We start from the raw sequence: 15,502 nt of genomic DNA on the forward strand, positions 1-15,502 counted from the left end.
GGGGCAGCGACGCGTTTACGCAGAAGCCGAGAAAGTAGCAAAGAGAAGATTTCGCGCACGTTTTTTGCATGAGGAAAAAAAAAAACAGGCTTCCAATGTCTTTTTTTTATTAAAAGCATGCTAGTAAAAATACAGGCAGTGCATTTGCAAGTTGCGAATGAGATGACTGTGTCAGCCGCGCAATTTAACCAAACTTTTACTATTGCAGGTTAGCGGGTGGAACTGAAGCCGGTTAAGCCTCCCATGTAGACTGAAGCCCTTGTGCTGGCACGTTGCTCTTTCAAATGTTTAAGACCTTAGAAAAGAAAACGAACATTTTCAGACGAAATAAGGTTTCAGTTAGAAAGAGACTATTTGTTCCTGCAGCAGCACATTGGGAAGCTCTGCAAAACCCCAACACTTTCAGTTTGCCAAAAAGACTCCGAGACGCTGGATTATTCGTGAAACCAGCTTACTTTTAAAAACAGTTTCTCTAAAAAATAAGTCAACATACTTGTTGAAAAATTGATATTAGCTATACCTTTTTGGAATAATAAATGTCAAAACAAATGTTATTCCTTCATTGCAAGGTGCTGCACTAGATTACCCTTGAGGTTCCTTCCAACTCTAAATTATATGATTCTGTGGCAAAATACAGCTGTATATACTGTGTGTGTGAATATGGGTCCCTATCTTACTTTACAGTTTCATTCCTGGAAAAATCCAGTAAGTCTCCTTATGTTTATTGTGTTCGTGGTCTGTTTCATCTGATTTTGATCAATGTTGATTGTGATTAATTTTAATAGTATAAATAGTTCTTTTTTATTATGTTACTTTATGTCCCTCAATTGTCTCTTTGCTATTACAATTTTTAATTATTACTTAATCATTAAAAATAAAGAGCGTGAATTGTCTGCTGCTGTGTTTGGAAGTGAACACACTACTCATTCACAGCCACTGTAAAATCTACAGTTACCGGTATACCTCATGTTGCGTTAGGTTCATGTTGCGTCAGGTTCATATTGTGTCTTTTCAGCTTGCGAATGTGGCAAACCTGGAATTGTATACTTCCAGGTTTCGCCACATGCACAGAAGTGTTCTTCGCGCATGCACAGAAACATTCTGCACACTTCACACATGCGCAGAAGCGCTCTGTCATACTCTGCGCTTGCGCAGAAGTGCTGCTCTAGTTGCAGACTTTTCGGGGTGCGAACGGCACCCTGGAACGGATCGTGTCTGCACCTGTCACTGGTCTTGACAAACTGAGCTTAGGGTAGATCTAAGTTATTTAAAGCACATCATGTGCAGGAGGGCAGCTCCCCCAACAAATCAAGAAAATCAATAAAAATAATGAGGTTCTTCTCCCCCTGCCCTAAGCCTGGCTACACCCATGAAGCACATTGCTTCCCCTAAAGAATCCCAACAACTGTCATTTGATAAGGGTATGGGGGGTGAGAGAGAGACTCCAAAATATGCTTTGGGCCAGGACAAATCATACACCCAAGCAAAAATGGAGCATCCTTTTACAAGATGCCAGTCTATCATGGTTGGTCCTGATCATGCATTTATGATAATTTGGAAACATGATAATTTTTATTAACATTATTGTTGTGCTTGAAGGAAAGGGAGGCCCCTAATTATGAGGATGCATGATGTGGGGGTATCCCAACCTTTATTTTGTAGTTCAGGGACATACAAACTTTATTTTGACGTTCAGGGATAGGTGGGACTTTTTCTTTTTTAAAGTCTTTTTGAGCAAATAAGGAGCTGGCAACTAGTAACCCAACTCCAGCGAGGTGCTCAGAATTCTTTGAGGGAAAGGGCAGGTTTCGAATTCGCTTCGAAGGCGGAGTGTGCAGGCGGCCTTGGCTCTCGCTTTTCTGGGGGTCCAGAGACCACGATCCTCTTTGCCAAGCCTTCCGGTTCCCAATTCCAAGTCGTCTTAGTCGCCCCCGCAAGTATTTTAAGTACGAAATCATGTCAAACTCAAAAAGTAATCCAGAGGTTCTGTTTTGTGGCAATGGTTTGTTTTTAATTTTTAAATGTATGTGCAGACGATCACAGGGCAGTTTGTGGTATTATATGAAAATCACAAAAATACGTAACAGCAAACGAGATAATAATCCCACCACCAAGCAGAGGCTTTAGAGAAGAGGAAGGATATGCAAGGATTTGTCGAGATTTGAAATAACCGCTCCTGCTGAGCAGAGAAGGAGGGGGATCATAGCACTGGTCGGAAGCCAACGCCGTCCGGGACTCTTGCGGGAATTATTTATTTGGGGATCCAGACAGAGCGCTTTTTCACTGAGCCCACGAGAGAGGGACGCCCTCCGCCGGGCGAGCTGGAAGTGCCTTCGAAGCAACAGCGACGCGCTGGCGAGGCTGCTGGACAGAAAGCGGGGCGGGGTCTCAGCGCAGCCCAGGTAGAAGTGGGAGGGCCTTCGGTCCCGCTCTCTTTTGCGATTGGCCCTTGCCGATTGCCTCCCCGCAGACTGGCGAAACGCCTCCTTCGAGCTTGAGCAGGAAGTGGGCGCGGCGATCCCTTTCCCCACCCCTGCTCCGATTGGTGGCTTCGGCTGTCCATCCAGGGAGGCGGGGCGGTGGGCTCGCCTGGGGAACGGGAAGCTGTCAGCGCTTGTGCCGGGATCGCCGAGCGAGGAGGTTCCGCGCCGCCGCCGCCGCCGCCGGGGATGATGGGAGGCTCTCAAGATGGCGCCGGCGCGTCGGTGGCGGACTGAGCGCGCCGTCTCCCGCCTCTAGCCCGCTCTGGCGCTGTGAGCTGCCGGCCGCGACGGCTCTTTCGGGGACGAGGGCGGGCGAGGGAGTTTGGCCGGCCGGCCGGCCAGCAGCCGGACTCGGAGTTGGCTCTTCCCTCCGCGCGCGCGCGCCTCTGTGAGGGCGAAGGGGGGGGCATGGCCACCATGGAGAAGCTGATGAAGGCCTTCGAGTCCCTCCGCTCCTTCCAGCAGCAACAGGGCCCCGCTGCCTCGGCAGCAGCAGCACCAGGCACGGCACCACCCGCCGCCTCAGCCGCCGCCACGGTCGCCGCCGCCCCCGGGGAGCCGCCTCACAGACCGTGAGTTGTGAAGGGAGGCTGGAGCGGGCGGGCGGGGGGCGAGCAAGCGGCCGCAGGGCCCGCGCTCGGGAGAGGCGGGGAGGTGGTCCGGTGGGAGCCGGAGCGCCGTTTGCTCTTGGACGTCATCCGTGTCCCCCGCAGGCTAGTGTAGCCTGGAAGGAGCAAAGCACGGCAGCTACATCGCCGAAACCAGCCTCTTAAAATCGAGGAAATGTCATCTTCGGGGCCTCAGGTCCAACGGGCATAGGTGTTTTCACTTATTGTTGTTATATTTACTCAATTTGTATACCCCCTTTCATTTGAAGTTCACGGTTTGCAAGATAAAAATGCAAGTTGAGAACACGAAATGCATAGTGAAAACAAGAACAAAACAAGCTCACGACCCCTCCCCACAAACACATTTAAAAGGACATTATATGTCAGTCAGTGAAAAGGCCTGGTAAGTTTTCTCCAGTCGCCAGACAAACCTCCCTGCAGAGAGACACCACAGAAAAGGTCTGCTCTCATGTTGCCACCCTCTGGATCTCTTGTGGGCCTCAGATGGTGATCACAGGGTCCGAATTGGTTCACATGGGAGGAGACAGTCCTTGAGGCATTGCGATCCTGAGCCATTTAATGCTTTAGAGGTAAAACCAGCACACTGAATCAGGCTAAATAAGTTAAACAATTCAAGATGTAACACTGGACAAGTAACACCGACTGGCATAACTGAGAAACAGACTGACAGACAAATTGCAGACCAACAGACTACTGAGCTGACATGCATTAACCACAGTTATTGTCGGGGCACTGGGCTGTTACTGTAGCAACTGGCTTGGCTGACCACGCACTTGCAATTAAAATATCTATGGGATGATTTACACTCATGAATGAGAGTAACCCATTTTCTCGTGTACACGGAGCTGTAACCTCTCTGCTAGTTTTCCTCAGCCAAAAAGGGCAAGGGTCCAGAGCACAAGTCTGATCCAAGCACTTTGTCCACATCCTCGGCCTCAAGCCTTACCAACTGAAACTCATACAACATAACAGGACAGGATAGATCCATAACAGGTCATCTGCTGCAACAGCAGACTCAAGAACCTGGTGGATTTTATCCTCAAAATGCTTCACAAACAATTCACAGTGAGCCAGTCAGTTCTTCCTCCTCCTTTGGGCCAGATTGTAAGAGGCCTTCTACTACCCAGAAAAGCTCTGCTGGGCGACAATGAGGATGCAGTGGAGGCAGGAAAGTATGCCTCCTTTGCTGCTTTCACTCCCACTAGGTAGAGTTGGTCATGAGCCCTCCCCAGTGTTCAGTTGCTTTTGAGTTTTACTCCACTAGTGTTCAAGCCGTCTCCCAGCTTGTTTCCTTGCCCTAAGTTCTGGAGTATACACGGGAACCAAATGGGCTCCAAGAAGTGGGAGAGGGTTCTCAGGGGTGATCGTGTCAATGGCACAAACCATCAGGATGTTCTGCAAGTTACCTAGGGTTTTTACAGGAGCACCAGTCATATTTTTCCATTATTATTTATTAAATTTGTAAGTTGTTTGGGTTGTCCTGGGCAAGATAAAGCAACAGACAAACATATGAACTAACAATCCCTCCTCCCACATAGGTACATTAAAACCACGGGGAGGTGGAAAATGCATTAAAAACATCCCCACCAAAGGCCACAAATAGTTAAATGGCTTTGTTTGGTTGTAGAGAAAAGTTTTTGCGTGGCACCTTGATGCAAATCCTTTTGAGTTCAGTACGACTTGCTTCTTGAATAAGCATAATTATGATAGCGTTGCAAAGTTCTTCTAATTTGTTGCCTTGGGAGAACAATGCTCCTTTTCTGTCCAAAGGTTCTTGTCTAAATTATAAGTTCTTAAATTTTCCCCACTGCCTCACCCCCTTGCCCCATTTTTAAAGAAGGAAATGTTTTCCAGAGTTGGAAACCAAGATCAGTAAAACAACATGAGAAATTCCCACTGTTTGGTGGGTTAAAACGTTTTCCAAGACAGCACATGTTGCAAGGCAACCTGAGAGAAAACAGTTTCTCTTCTTCTGTTTTCCTTCACTAAATTGTCTGTGGTAGACCTCCTGGAGAGAAACTGGGCATTTGCCAGAGAGGGGAGGAACCTGTTGCTACCAAGGAGGAAGCAGGTGCATTTATGGAATGCTGCTGAAAGTTAAAGCTATAAAAACTCTGACCCTTGCCATACTACTTTCTACAGTGAGATTAGTTTTGACATTCTAGTCCCTGTGTTCTTTACTACAGCTACAGCCCTGAGTAAAGTTAACAGGCTTTGGTATCCTTGCAGATAATTCTACTTGAAATAATAAAAAAAACAGCTGTTAAAAAGCTTACATATCTGACTTCCAGGAGTTGATAGTTACTTGTTGCAAGTGACTCAAGAAAAGGGAACTAGTTACACATTTCTTTTAACATGTTCCAGCTGAAAACCGGTGTAACAGTGCTGGGAGGCAGTTCCCATGTACTGTACTATGTCTACCCTGTATGGTTTCTTAGGTCATCTTATATCCATGCTTGTTGCCTCAACTCAAGCTCCATTCTATTTCCTGTCTCTGGTCCTATACCTAGTACAATTCAGTTGTCATTCTGTCTTCTTTGCTTCAAGCCCTTCTTAAAAACTTCTTAGTGATTTTGGAAACATTGTGTACATACATACTTCTAAACATTTATTTGTTTAAATATTTATAATCCTCACTTTTGTGAAGTATGTCAAAATGGTATGCAACATACACAATATAATCAAATCAGTAAGGGTATCCATAAGAACATAATTTAAAACATCAGTAGATACAGGTTGGTTAAAAAGAGAAATTCATATTTTGAAGGCCTGTGTAAACAATAGAATTTGCAGAAGATGTCTGAGAGAAGCAAGGATTATTCCTGTTGAACCTGTGCTGGTAGGGAGCTCTGCAAGACAGGGCCTGCCTCTCTAAAGGCTCAGTCCCTAACTAAGGCTAACTGAACCCCAGAGATGTGGGGAACAATAAAGAAAGTATTATGTGTTAAAGTTTGCCATCTTTCTGCTTGTGTTTTACAATCTTGGTCTCATTCCTACTCTTTAAGCTGTTCTTCGTTCCAGAATTCTTTGTTAATGTATAGAGCATTTTCAGCTGCCCGAATGTGGCCCTTTATGCCTCTTTAACTGGCCCTTGGGACTCTTCACAGGCCACACTTCCTTCCCAGTTACCTCCTGGCCCAGCTTTGCAACCTGCCTGACTGGTTTTTCCTAGATGGAATGTGACTTTGAGCTCTGTTCATGTTTCTTGCTTGTCTGACTGTAGGATAAAAAGATGTGTGTATGGAAACTAGTGTACTGTAGTGTACAAATGTAAAATTTATGTTTATTCATTTGCCCACTTTTGCCTCTAGTCCTGCCACTCTGTGTGTCCCCTGGAAGATTGTCCAGAAGGGCACATGGCTCTTATGTGGGGAAAAACCTGCCCACCCTCAGTGTAGTTGGTGCTTTATAGACTGACCTAAGCAAACATGAGAGGGAGGGTACAGTATGAATAGTAACATTTGGGAAGTAACAACCAAATAGATGGTTAGAGTGGGAATTGCAAGGGTATGAGTGCTACTAATTTCAAATAAATATAGACTGGAAATCTTGTATGCAGGAGCTGTGCCACTTCTGTGAGTGCATTTGAGCTGCTTCTCAAATTGCTGGACACTTGTATCCATTTTAATATTTTCCTTCTTTTAAAATGTAACAGGTATATAATCTAGAAACATAGAAAAGAATTCAAAACATAATCTAACAGCCCTTGCTTCCAGGGAGATGTGCAGACAAATATTAGTTTGGTTAATCCAAATCAATGTGACAGAGACACAAATTCTCATCTTGCTCTCCTGGGACAAAATCTCTGCTCTTTTTGCAGTGAGGTCACAGAATTTATGTGGCGTTCTTGCCACTCCACTTTCACTTTTCTCATAAAAGCTGTAGATTTTTGTATGCATTCTCATGCTTGCAGCTTTTCTTTGAGTAAAGAGTTTTAGATATGCTCATCAGACCATCACAAAATGAAACTTTAACAGTATGAAAATAGTGCAGGGTATCACCAATAGAAGTTAACTCTGACCCAAATAAAATTACAACTTAAACTTAAAATGCTGAATTTCCATGGCAGATCGCAGCATGCCCCCTTTTAAAAATATGTATCTCAACAAATATTAGCTTAAGAGGTGAAATACTTTTATTCAGATTTTCATAAATTCATGTAAAACCTAAACAAATAAAAGTGTAAAATAAAATTCTCATTTTTTGGCAACACACTGAATTTCTTAATAATTTTCTCCTCATCAATTACTGCTAATAGAAAATGCAGTTTTCTGTTATCATTTATTTACTAAGTAGATAGGTTAAACAGACAAACTCATACGTCAAACCTCCTCATTGCTAGGGCTGGGCAACACCAGGTTTTCAACTCATGATATAGCACCAGCTAAATATCACAATATCACAGACTATCACAATATATATCTGTGGTGGTGGAGGGCCTTCCTTGCTCAGCCTCCCTGTGGGGGCAGAGGGTCCCGCCATTCGTCCCTGCAGTGGCGAAGGGGGCGCCCTGGATGAGGCTCCTTGCAGTGGTGGATGGCCTTAAAATGTAAGGAAGTAGTAGATTTAATAAAAATATTAAATAAACTTCCATATATTATGTTTAATACATTTTCAACTAATTTATGAATAGTTTAAGTGATTTACTAGTCAAGTTGCATGTGCTTCCCCACTCAGAGCTCTAAGTGGACTCTGTGTGTGCATAAGCCCCACTGAGTTCAACCAAACTTCTACTTTCCTTAGAGTAAGCCCCATTAAATTCCGTAGGGCTTGCTTGTGAGTAGACGCTCATTTGCTTTCAAATGATGATGATGTGGTGACATCTTTAAAGCAAATTTACCATGGCATACATTTTTCTGGACTAGAGTCCACTTCATCACATGCAAGTTGGTTGTGGTTAAGAGGAGTCTACTGTTTATGTGGATTTGCGACTAATTGAAGGACTGTACCTAATAAATGCTGACCAATAGCTCCTTATTCACCTAGAAGTGTGGTGGTGCAGGATTCTGTCCGATATGCTTTTGATATTGCACCTTTATAAATGGATTTGATGAAGGCGTCAAAGGGATGCTCATAAAAGCTGCAGATCACATAAAATTGGTTGGGATAGGATCCAGGATCTTGATACGTTGGAAAACTGGGCCAAAACTAACAAAAGAAACTCCAAAATAAATAAATGTGGGTGGGAAGACTCAGATGCACAGATATAGGACGAGTGATACTACTTATGCTAATTTAAAGTGTGATTCCAGCTTCATGCGCTTGGGAGCTGGCCAGCTGAAATCATACACATGCAAAGTGGAGAGTTAGCCTTAAAAGCTCTTTCTGCTCTGAGTTTCCCTGGTGTGGAGTTTTTTAGCTTTCATATTTGCTTCATATTTGCATATTTGCTTATGGGATGCGGGTGGCGCTTATGGGATGCGGGTGGCGCTGTGGGTAAAAGCCTCAGCGCCTAGGGCTTGCCGATCGAAAGGTCGGCAGTTCGAATCCCCATGGCAGGGTGCGCTCCCGCTGCTCGGTCCCAGCGCCTGCCAACCTAGCAGTTCGAAAGCACCCCTGGGTGCAAGTAGATAAATAGGGACCGCTTTATAGCGGGAAGGTAAACGACGTTTCTGTGTGCGGCTCTGGCTTGCCAGAGCAGCGATGTCACACTGGCCACGTGGCCTGGAAGTGTCTCCGGACAGCGCTGGCCCCCGGCCTCTAGAGCGAGATGGGCGCACAACCCTAGAGTCTGTCAAGACTGGCCCGTACGGGCAGGGGTACCTTTACCTTTACCTTTTATTTGCTTACCTACTGCTGGGAGTCTTGTTTGAACTTCCCAGAGTCTGGTGAGCAAGGCCCACTCAGCTCGCTAGCTAATAATAAATAATAATATTTATACCCTGCCTATCTGGCTGGGTTGTCAGATGGGTATGCTTTTGCAGGAACAGTGCTTGGGTTGAATTAACCAAATGCGATTTTGACTTTTCCTGCAATCTTCGGAATGCAATCCTTGCACAAGTTGTGAGTTACATGTTAAAAAGGTCTGGGCTTTTTAGTAGACTACAAGCTAAACATTAGATGAGTCAGCAGTGTGGTCCATGGCCATCTGTCATGGATACTGTAGCCGAGATTCCTGCATTGCAGGAAATTGAACTTGATGACTCTTGGGATTCCTTCCAGTTCTATGATTCTAAGTATAGTGTTTAGATTGCAAGAAATAATTGAACTGCTCTATTCTTTGTTCAAACCTCACTTGTCACTTAGGTGATGGGTCAGATTTATTTTCTGTTGCTCGAAATGCCAATGGGCTCAAATTACAGCGTACCCCCTGCCCTCTCACCTTTGCCAATGCCACCTGCTGGTCTGCTCAAGAGGGAGGGAGTGGGAGGCTGCTGCCATCCACTAAGGAGGGAGGAAGGCAGGAAAGTGTCCAAGGAAGGAAGAGGCCACCTGGTGCATGCCTCCACCTCGGCTGCCAAGTCCACTAGGGGGGCGCATCACTTGCCCCACCCTGGGTGCCAGCAACCCACACTACACCACTGGTTTCTTGCATCAGTAGAAGTTTGCCCTTGATTACCTTTGAGGGCCTTTTCAACTCTGATTCTTCCAAGATAACATTCTTACAACATAACATTCTAACTGATAGGCTAGACTTCAGAGGTACCTTTTAGGATACCATGCTCCTTTACACTGTAGATCTGTTTGCCAGATCTGAAGTTCTCTTGTTTTAGACTCATTATGCAATGTAGCTTGAGAAAGGAGAGGACGCATAAGTTCAAAGCCCTGTTAGACGCATGGAACTAATGGTTCAGTTGAAATAATAGCTATAGTTTTGTTGATATTTAAGTAAGTTTAATGCTGTCTTGGTCAGAATTGAATATTTGCATTTATTTGTTTGTTTGACTTCTATACTGCCCTTCATCATAAGATCTCAGGGCGATTCACAAGATATTTTTGGCTATGTGGCTTTGAGTTTTGACTTCAATGCCATGCATTTTCAGAAAACCTGTAAAACTAAACCCTTTTCTCGCTCAAGCATTTTAGGAAGAAATTTATTGCAATCATTCTGTTGTTGTTTCTTGACACTTTATTATATTATTATTTATTAATTTCTATACCACCCTTGATTTGAGGATCATAGGTTTTGGAATATTGATGAAATATATAGAGTATGTTTTACATGAAATGTTGTTTTGTGTCTGATATACATTCTCAGGATTCTTAAGTCATTTTTTTTACCAAATGAATGAATTTAAGAAATAATGTAGTCAAGGTATCAATTCATTGTAACAACAAAATAGAATTTTCTGATATTCACAGGATAGCTCTACTACCTACTGTTGTATAAAGCATATCAAGTGTTGGCATTTTGTATAATTACAAATCTTATCTCTTATTTTAGAAAGAAAGAACTTTCCACCACCAAGAAAGATCGAGTGAATCATTGCCTAACAATATGTGAAAATATAGTTGCTCAGTCTTTAAGGTAATCAAGCGTTTTCTGATCTCTGTTTATGCAAATGCTGTTCTGCTTCAGTGATTCAGTGTTTCAATGAGTATATAATATAAAATATTGTACTGTACTTCTTTTTTTTAAAATAAATTTTTATTGGATTTTCATATACAAAGTCAAAAATATAAACATAAGAAAAAAGAAAAAGGCAAAAAAGAAAAAAGTAAAAATAGTCCACTTTTCAAATCTTTTTTACAAATCCAACCGGACTTCCCCACATCTCCCAAACCCTGCGTCCTTTACAATAAAGATATCAGCAAATTGTTACCTTGTTTCATACCTTACTGTATCTTTCAAATATTATGTTTCTAAATTCAAGATGCTATTTCTCAGTTACTTGTGCCTTAAGATACCCATAATAAAGTTATTTTAAATTTCCACCTTGTCTTATTTGTAACATAATTTCCAGTTCACCCAATCTATTTGCTGAAGCTTAAATTTCCAAGTCGTGCACATTCTTAACACTCATACAATTTATAATGTTTTTGCAAATAGTCCTTGAATTTTTTCCAGTCCTCTTCCATTCTTTCTTCTCCCAAATCTCGGATTCTGCCAGTCATTTCAGCCAGTTCCATGTAGTCCATCAATTGCGTCTGCCACTCTTCCAGTGTGGGTAAATCTTGTGTCTTCCAGTGTTTTGCAATAAGAATTCTTGCTGCTGTAGTTGCATACATAAATAAGGTTCTATCCTTCTTTGACACTTTCTGGTCGACAATACCCAGGAGGAAGGCCTCTGGTTTCTTGGGGAAGGTATACCTAAATACCTTTTTTAACTCATTGTAAATCACTTCCCAGAAGGCCTTCACTTCTGGACAAGTCCACTTCTGCTGCTCTAGTGGTTCATCATGCTTGCATGCAGAACAAGGGAACTTGCTCTTATGCTCCCATTTCATTGCAGGATGAAATATAAAGGTTGATAATCAGCTCTCAAAATGTTGTCGTTCTACTTGTAAAGGGCTTTATGTTACTCTTGATCAAGGCAGGGAAAGGAGGAACTAGACAAGCAAATAATGGTTTGGTTCTCCTGTGTATGCTGCTGTTTGGTGTATTTGTGTGGTTGGGCTTGCTGCCCTGATAAGGAGGAGTTTGTTCAGTATACCTAGCTACACCTCTGTCTGCAGTTAGATGCACCCACTTTTAACTGAAGTCCTGCCTATGGTATATGATGCACTGAGCAAATATAAAATAGGGGTGTTTCTAATAGCAATACAGCACTGAAAGCTCTCCAATCTTTTCTCCTATTTACTGCTCAGAAACAATTGCACTATATTCATTAATGGGGAAAACTGTTTAATCTGAAAGCTTCCTCTTGACAAGGTGTGAAAACAATGTCCCCGTGAGCAACCTGAAATTCATTTATACAGTATTTATATACCACTTAACCCAGTGGTTCCCAAACCTCTTACCCACAGGAAGCTTGAAAATTGCTGAGGTCTTGGCAGAGCATTTAATACTTTTTCTGCTTGTTGTAGCAACTGTAGTGTGCTGTGCTAGGTGCTGTATGATTTTTAATTGCATTTTTACTGCTTCTTTTATTTCTTTCATTGTATTTTGCTGTGTTACAGTTTGAACTCCCTAGAATTCAAATTGTAAGCGTTCTTCACAGATGTGCTGTGGGGCTTCTAATTGAAGGTTGTAGACCACTATTGGTCTGCAGACCACAGTTCGAAAACTAGTAACTTAACCATCTAAGCAGTTTACATCAAGTATAATACAAAAAGTATAAAATACATTAAAATTACCAATGATGTTGAAAATAAGTTGACCTAAAATGATCAAACTATAAATGCAACCAACATTTTTAAAATACACATTTTAAAATAAAATTACATGCTGAAATATGTGCCCAATAAACATATCTTGGTAGGCTTGCTTAAACAAGCTTTTAGCAGGCGAGGTGGAGAGTGAAAGTGCATGTTTTTACTTCAGAAAAAACTGCAGATCTGTGTTACATACTAAGTTTGGGAACCGTGCTTTGGTCTTAGAATTATAGAAAGGACACACGGAGGGTCATCTAGCCCAACCCCCTGCAATTCAGAGTTAAATATCAAACCAGAAAATAAAGCCATGAAAAGGATGGGGAGAGTGCATGAGCAAATAATCCCTCTGGCTCAATCCTGCTTGTTCCTCAGCCATGGTTTAGATCAGTGTTGAGGACCATATTCCCTTGGGGCAACTTGCTGGTGGTCACTGGCTAGGACAAGAACCATTCCCACCCTTTATCTCTCACACCTCAGTCCATACGTTCTCTCATGCACAAACCTCATTATCCATAATTGACCATGCAGTTTTGGCGAGAGCAAGGCGTTCCACTATTCCGCTTTGCTGCTGGTTCCCCCCACCCTTAGGAGTGGAGAGCAGCCGGTGGGAAATCTCTCCGCAACACCCAGCTCTTGCTGAGTTTCAGTGAGAGGGAAGTGTCCCTCCGCTCTGCTTTGCTCCTTCTCCTCAAGGAGAAACCCTGTCAGAGTTTGCAAGGAGTTTTCCTTGAGAGGAAGCCCTTGTGGAGCCTCACACCCCCTCCAATTGCGGGGGTGGCAGCAGGGTGTTTCGCCTTAGGTACCAAAGCATCTCAGGCTGCACCTGTTTTTATGACTATTTGTCACAGCTTTTCTGCATCTCCTCCCCCAAACTCTCATGCACCAAAGGATTGCAGTGAAGGAGAGGAGCAAGATCCAAAGGTAGCCAGCATTTGATGAGGAGCCTTTTCAAAATACTGGGGAATGTGCTAACTTCAGATTATTGAAGCTGAAAAATAATTCTTACGTTTTCAATTAATTTGGAATTTTATGAACACAGCGTAACGTCCAGGAGTTTAACCTGACAAGTGGAACTTGGCTCATGATAACTTTTCTTTTTTTCATTGAAGAAATTCTCCAGAATTTCAGAAATTGCTGGGCATTGCTATGGAACTTTTCCTACTCTGTAGTGATGATGCAGAGTCAGATGTAAGGATGGTTGCTGATGAATGTCTCAATAAAGTTATAAAAGTAAGTTGCATTTGGTTTTGTGCCCTGTAATTGCTAATAAAGTTATTGAATATTATCATTGCGGTTCTGTGACAGATGACTTTTCCCACCAAGTAGCAAGTAGGTTTTTGTAGCGTATTATTATATGAACTTCCGATGTATGAGTATCATCTCTGTAGATCTAGCAAATCCATAGCAAGTAAACCTGCAAACTTTTCAGTGCATTATGTAATCTGTTGAAGCAACGCATATTTTGCCGATACTAAAAAGATATTATTTTGTTTCCTTCTAGGCTTTGATGGATTCTAGTCTTCCTAGGTTACAGTTAGAACTCTACAAGGAGATTAAAAAGGTGAGCGGGGTTTATTTATTTTATCTTAGTTTGTTTGGATTTATAGTCATACCTTTTTTCAACAAGACTTTGTGATTAATCACATAGTAAGTATTTAAACTATTATAACAGCAAACACTGATAATAAACACAAAAGTTATTCTTAATTATATTAACAATTTGACATGTTTGGTAAAAGATTCCTGCACTACAGGGAATTGGACTAGATGATCCTCATGGTCCCGTCCAACTCTACAGTTCTATGATTCTTTGAAATGTTGGGCTGTTTGGAAATAATCTTTCTCATCGTTAAAGATGCATTAGGAAGTACAGTGGTAACTCGGGTTACATACGCTTCAGGTTACATACGCTTCAGGTTACAGACTCTGCTAACCCAGAAATTGTACCTCAGGTTAAGAACTTTGCTACAGGATGAGAACAGAAATCGTGCTCCGGCGGTGCGGCAGCAGCAGGAGGCCCCATTAGCTAAAGTGGTGCTTCAGGTTAAGAACAGTTTCAGTACGGACCTCCGGAACGAATTAAGTACTTAACCCGAGGTACCACCGTATACAAGATTTGCCATATATTAATGAAGAGCTGAATTTTTATTAAAGGCACTGGTCTGTGATCCTTTAGAAGAGTGATTTCCAGAACTCCACTCCCATATTTCCAAGTGGAACTGTTGTTCTTTTTTAGTCATTGTTCACGCTGATCTTTCCAGTGGCTGTACTCATCCAAATACATACAGGCTTGTCCCCCATTTGTGCGTGATTGACTCACGCAGTCACATGTATATGTGGTGCCGGGAAATAAATAAATAATTCAATACTGACCTGAAATGGTGGGAGAGAGCTGGAAAGTCCTTGTGGCTTGTGAGGGCACACTCCCCAGAGCACCAAGTCCAGAAAAAAGACTCCCAATGGCTCTAAAATGGCATGTAGGAGCTCTCGCTGCTGTTGCGCTACCTTTCTCAACAGCTGTTGGGTGGGAAGCTGTATTTACTGCAGCAGATCCCCCCCCCCCACTTATGCGTGCAGGAACCCGGAATGTAACCCCTGGGTAAGGGGGGAGTTGCCTCTACAGTACTAACATTCTAAAAAGGTAAAGGGACCCCTGACTGTTAGGTCCAGTCGCGGACGACTCTGGGACTCATCTTGCTCTATAGGCCGAGGGAGCCGGCATTTGTCCGCAGACAGCTTCCAGTCATGTGGGCAGCATGACTAAGCCGCTTATGGCAAACCAGAGCAGCGCACGGAAATGCCGTTTACCTTCCTGCCGGAGTGGTACCTATTTATCTACTTGGGCTTTAACGTGCTTTTGAACTGCTAGGTTGGCAGGAGCAGGGACCGAGCAACGGGAGCTCACCCTGTGGCAGGGATTTGAACTGCCAACCTTCCAATCGGCAAGCCCCAAAGCCTCAGTGGTTTAGAGCGCAGTGCCACCCGCAGCCCTACTAACATTCTAGTTAAAGGCTATTAATTGTGTGCCTTTAAAAACTCCTCCGCGTTTCTGCTCTGGATTTATCTTTTGTCTAGACTAGACTGTCCATACACATACATTTTCATACTTTCTTTGTAAAATCAAGACTGAAATCT

General features: G+C 43.1%; 1 protein-coding gene across 1 annotated transcript in view; it reads left to right on the forward strand.

Annotated features, from left to right (window-relative positions):
• The first annotated feature begins 2,592 nt into the window (after nt 1-2,592).
• Nucleotides 2,593-15,502, forward strand: part of HTT (huntingtin) — a 119,149-nt gene continuing 106,239 nt past the window's right edge. The window contains 6 exon segments of the mRNA XM_028743942.2: nt 2,593-2,998; nt 3,000-3,034; nt 3,037-3,055; nt 10,497-10,580; nt 13,477-13,597; nt 13,869-13,928. Of these exon segments, the coding sequence (XP_028599775.2) occupies nt 2,892-2,998; nt 3,000-3,034; nt 3,037-3,055; nt 10,497-10,580; nt 13,477-13,597; nt 13,869-13,928 (426 nt within the window). The 5' untranslated portion in view covers nt 2,593-2,891.

Source organism: Podarcis muralis, chromosome 9, assembly GCF_964188315.1.
Source record: "Podarcis muralis chromosome 9, rPodMur119.hap1.1, whole genome shotgun sequence".
Classification (NCBI taxonomy): domain Eukaryota; kingdom Metazoa; phylum Chordata; class Lepidosauria; order Squamata; family Lacertidae; genus Podarcis; species Podarcis muralis.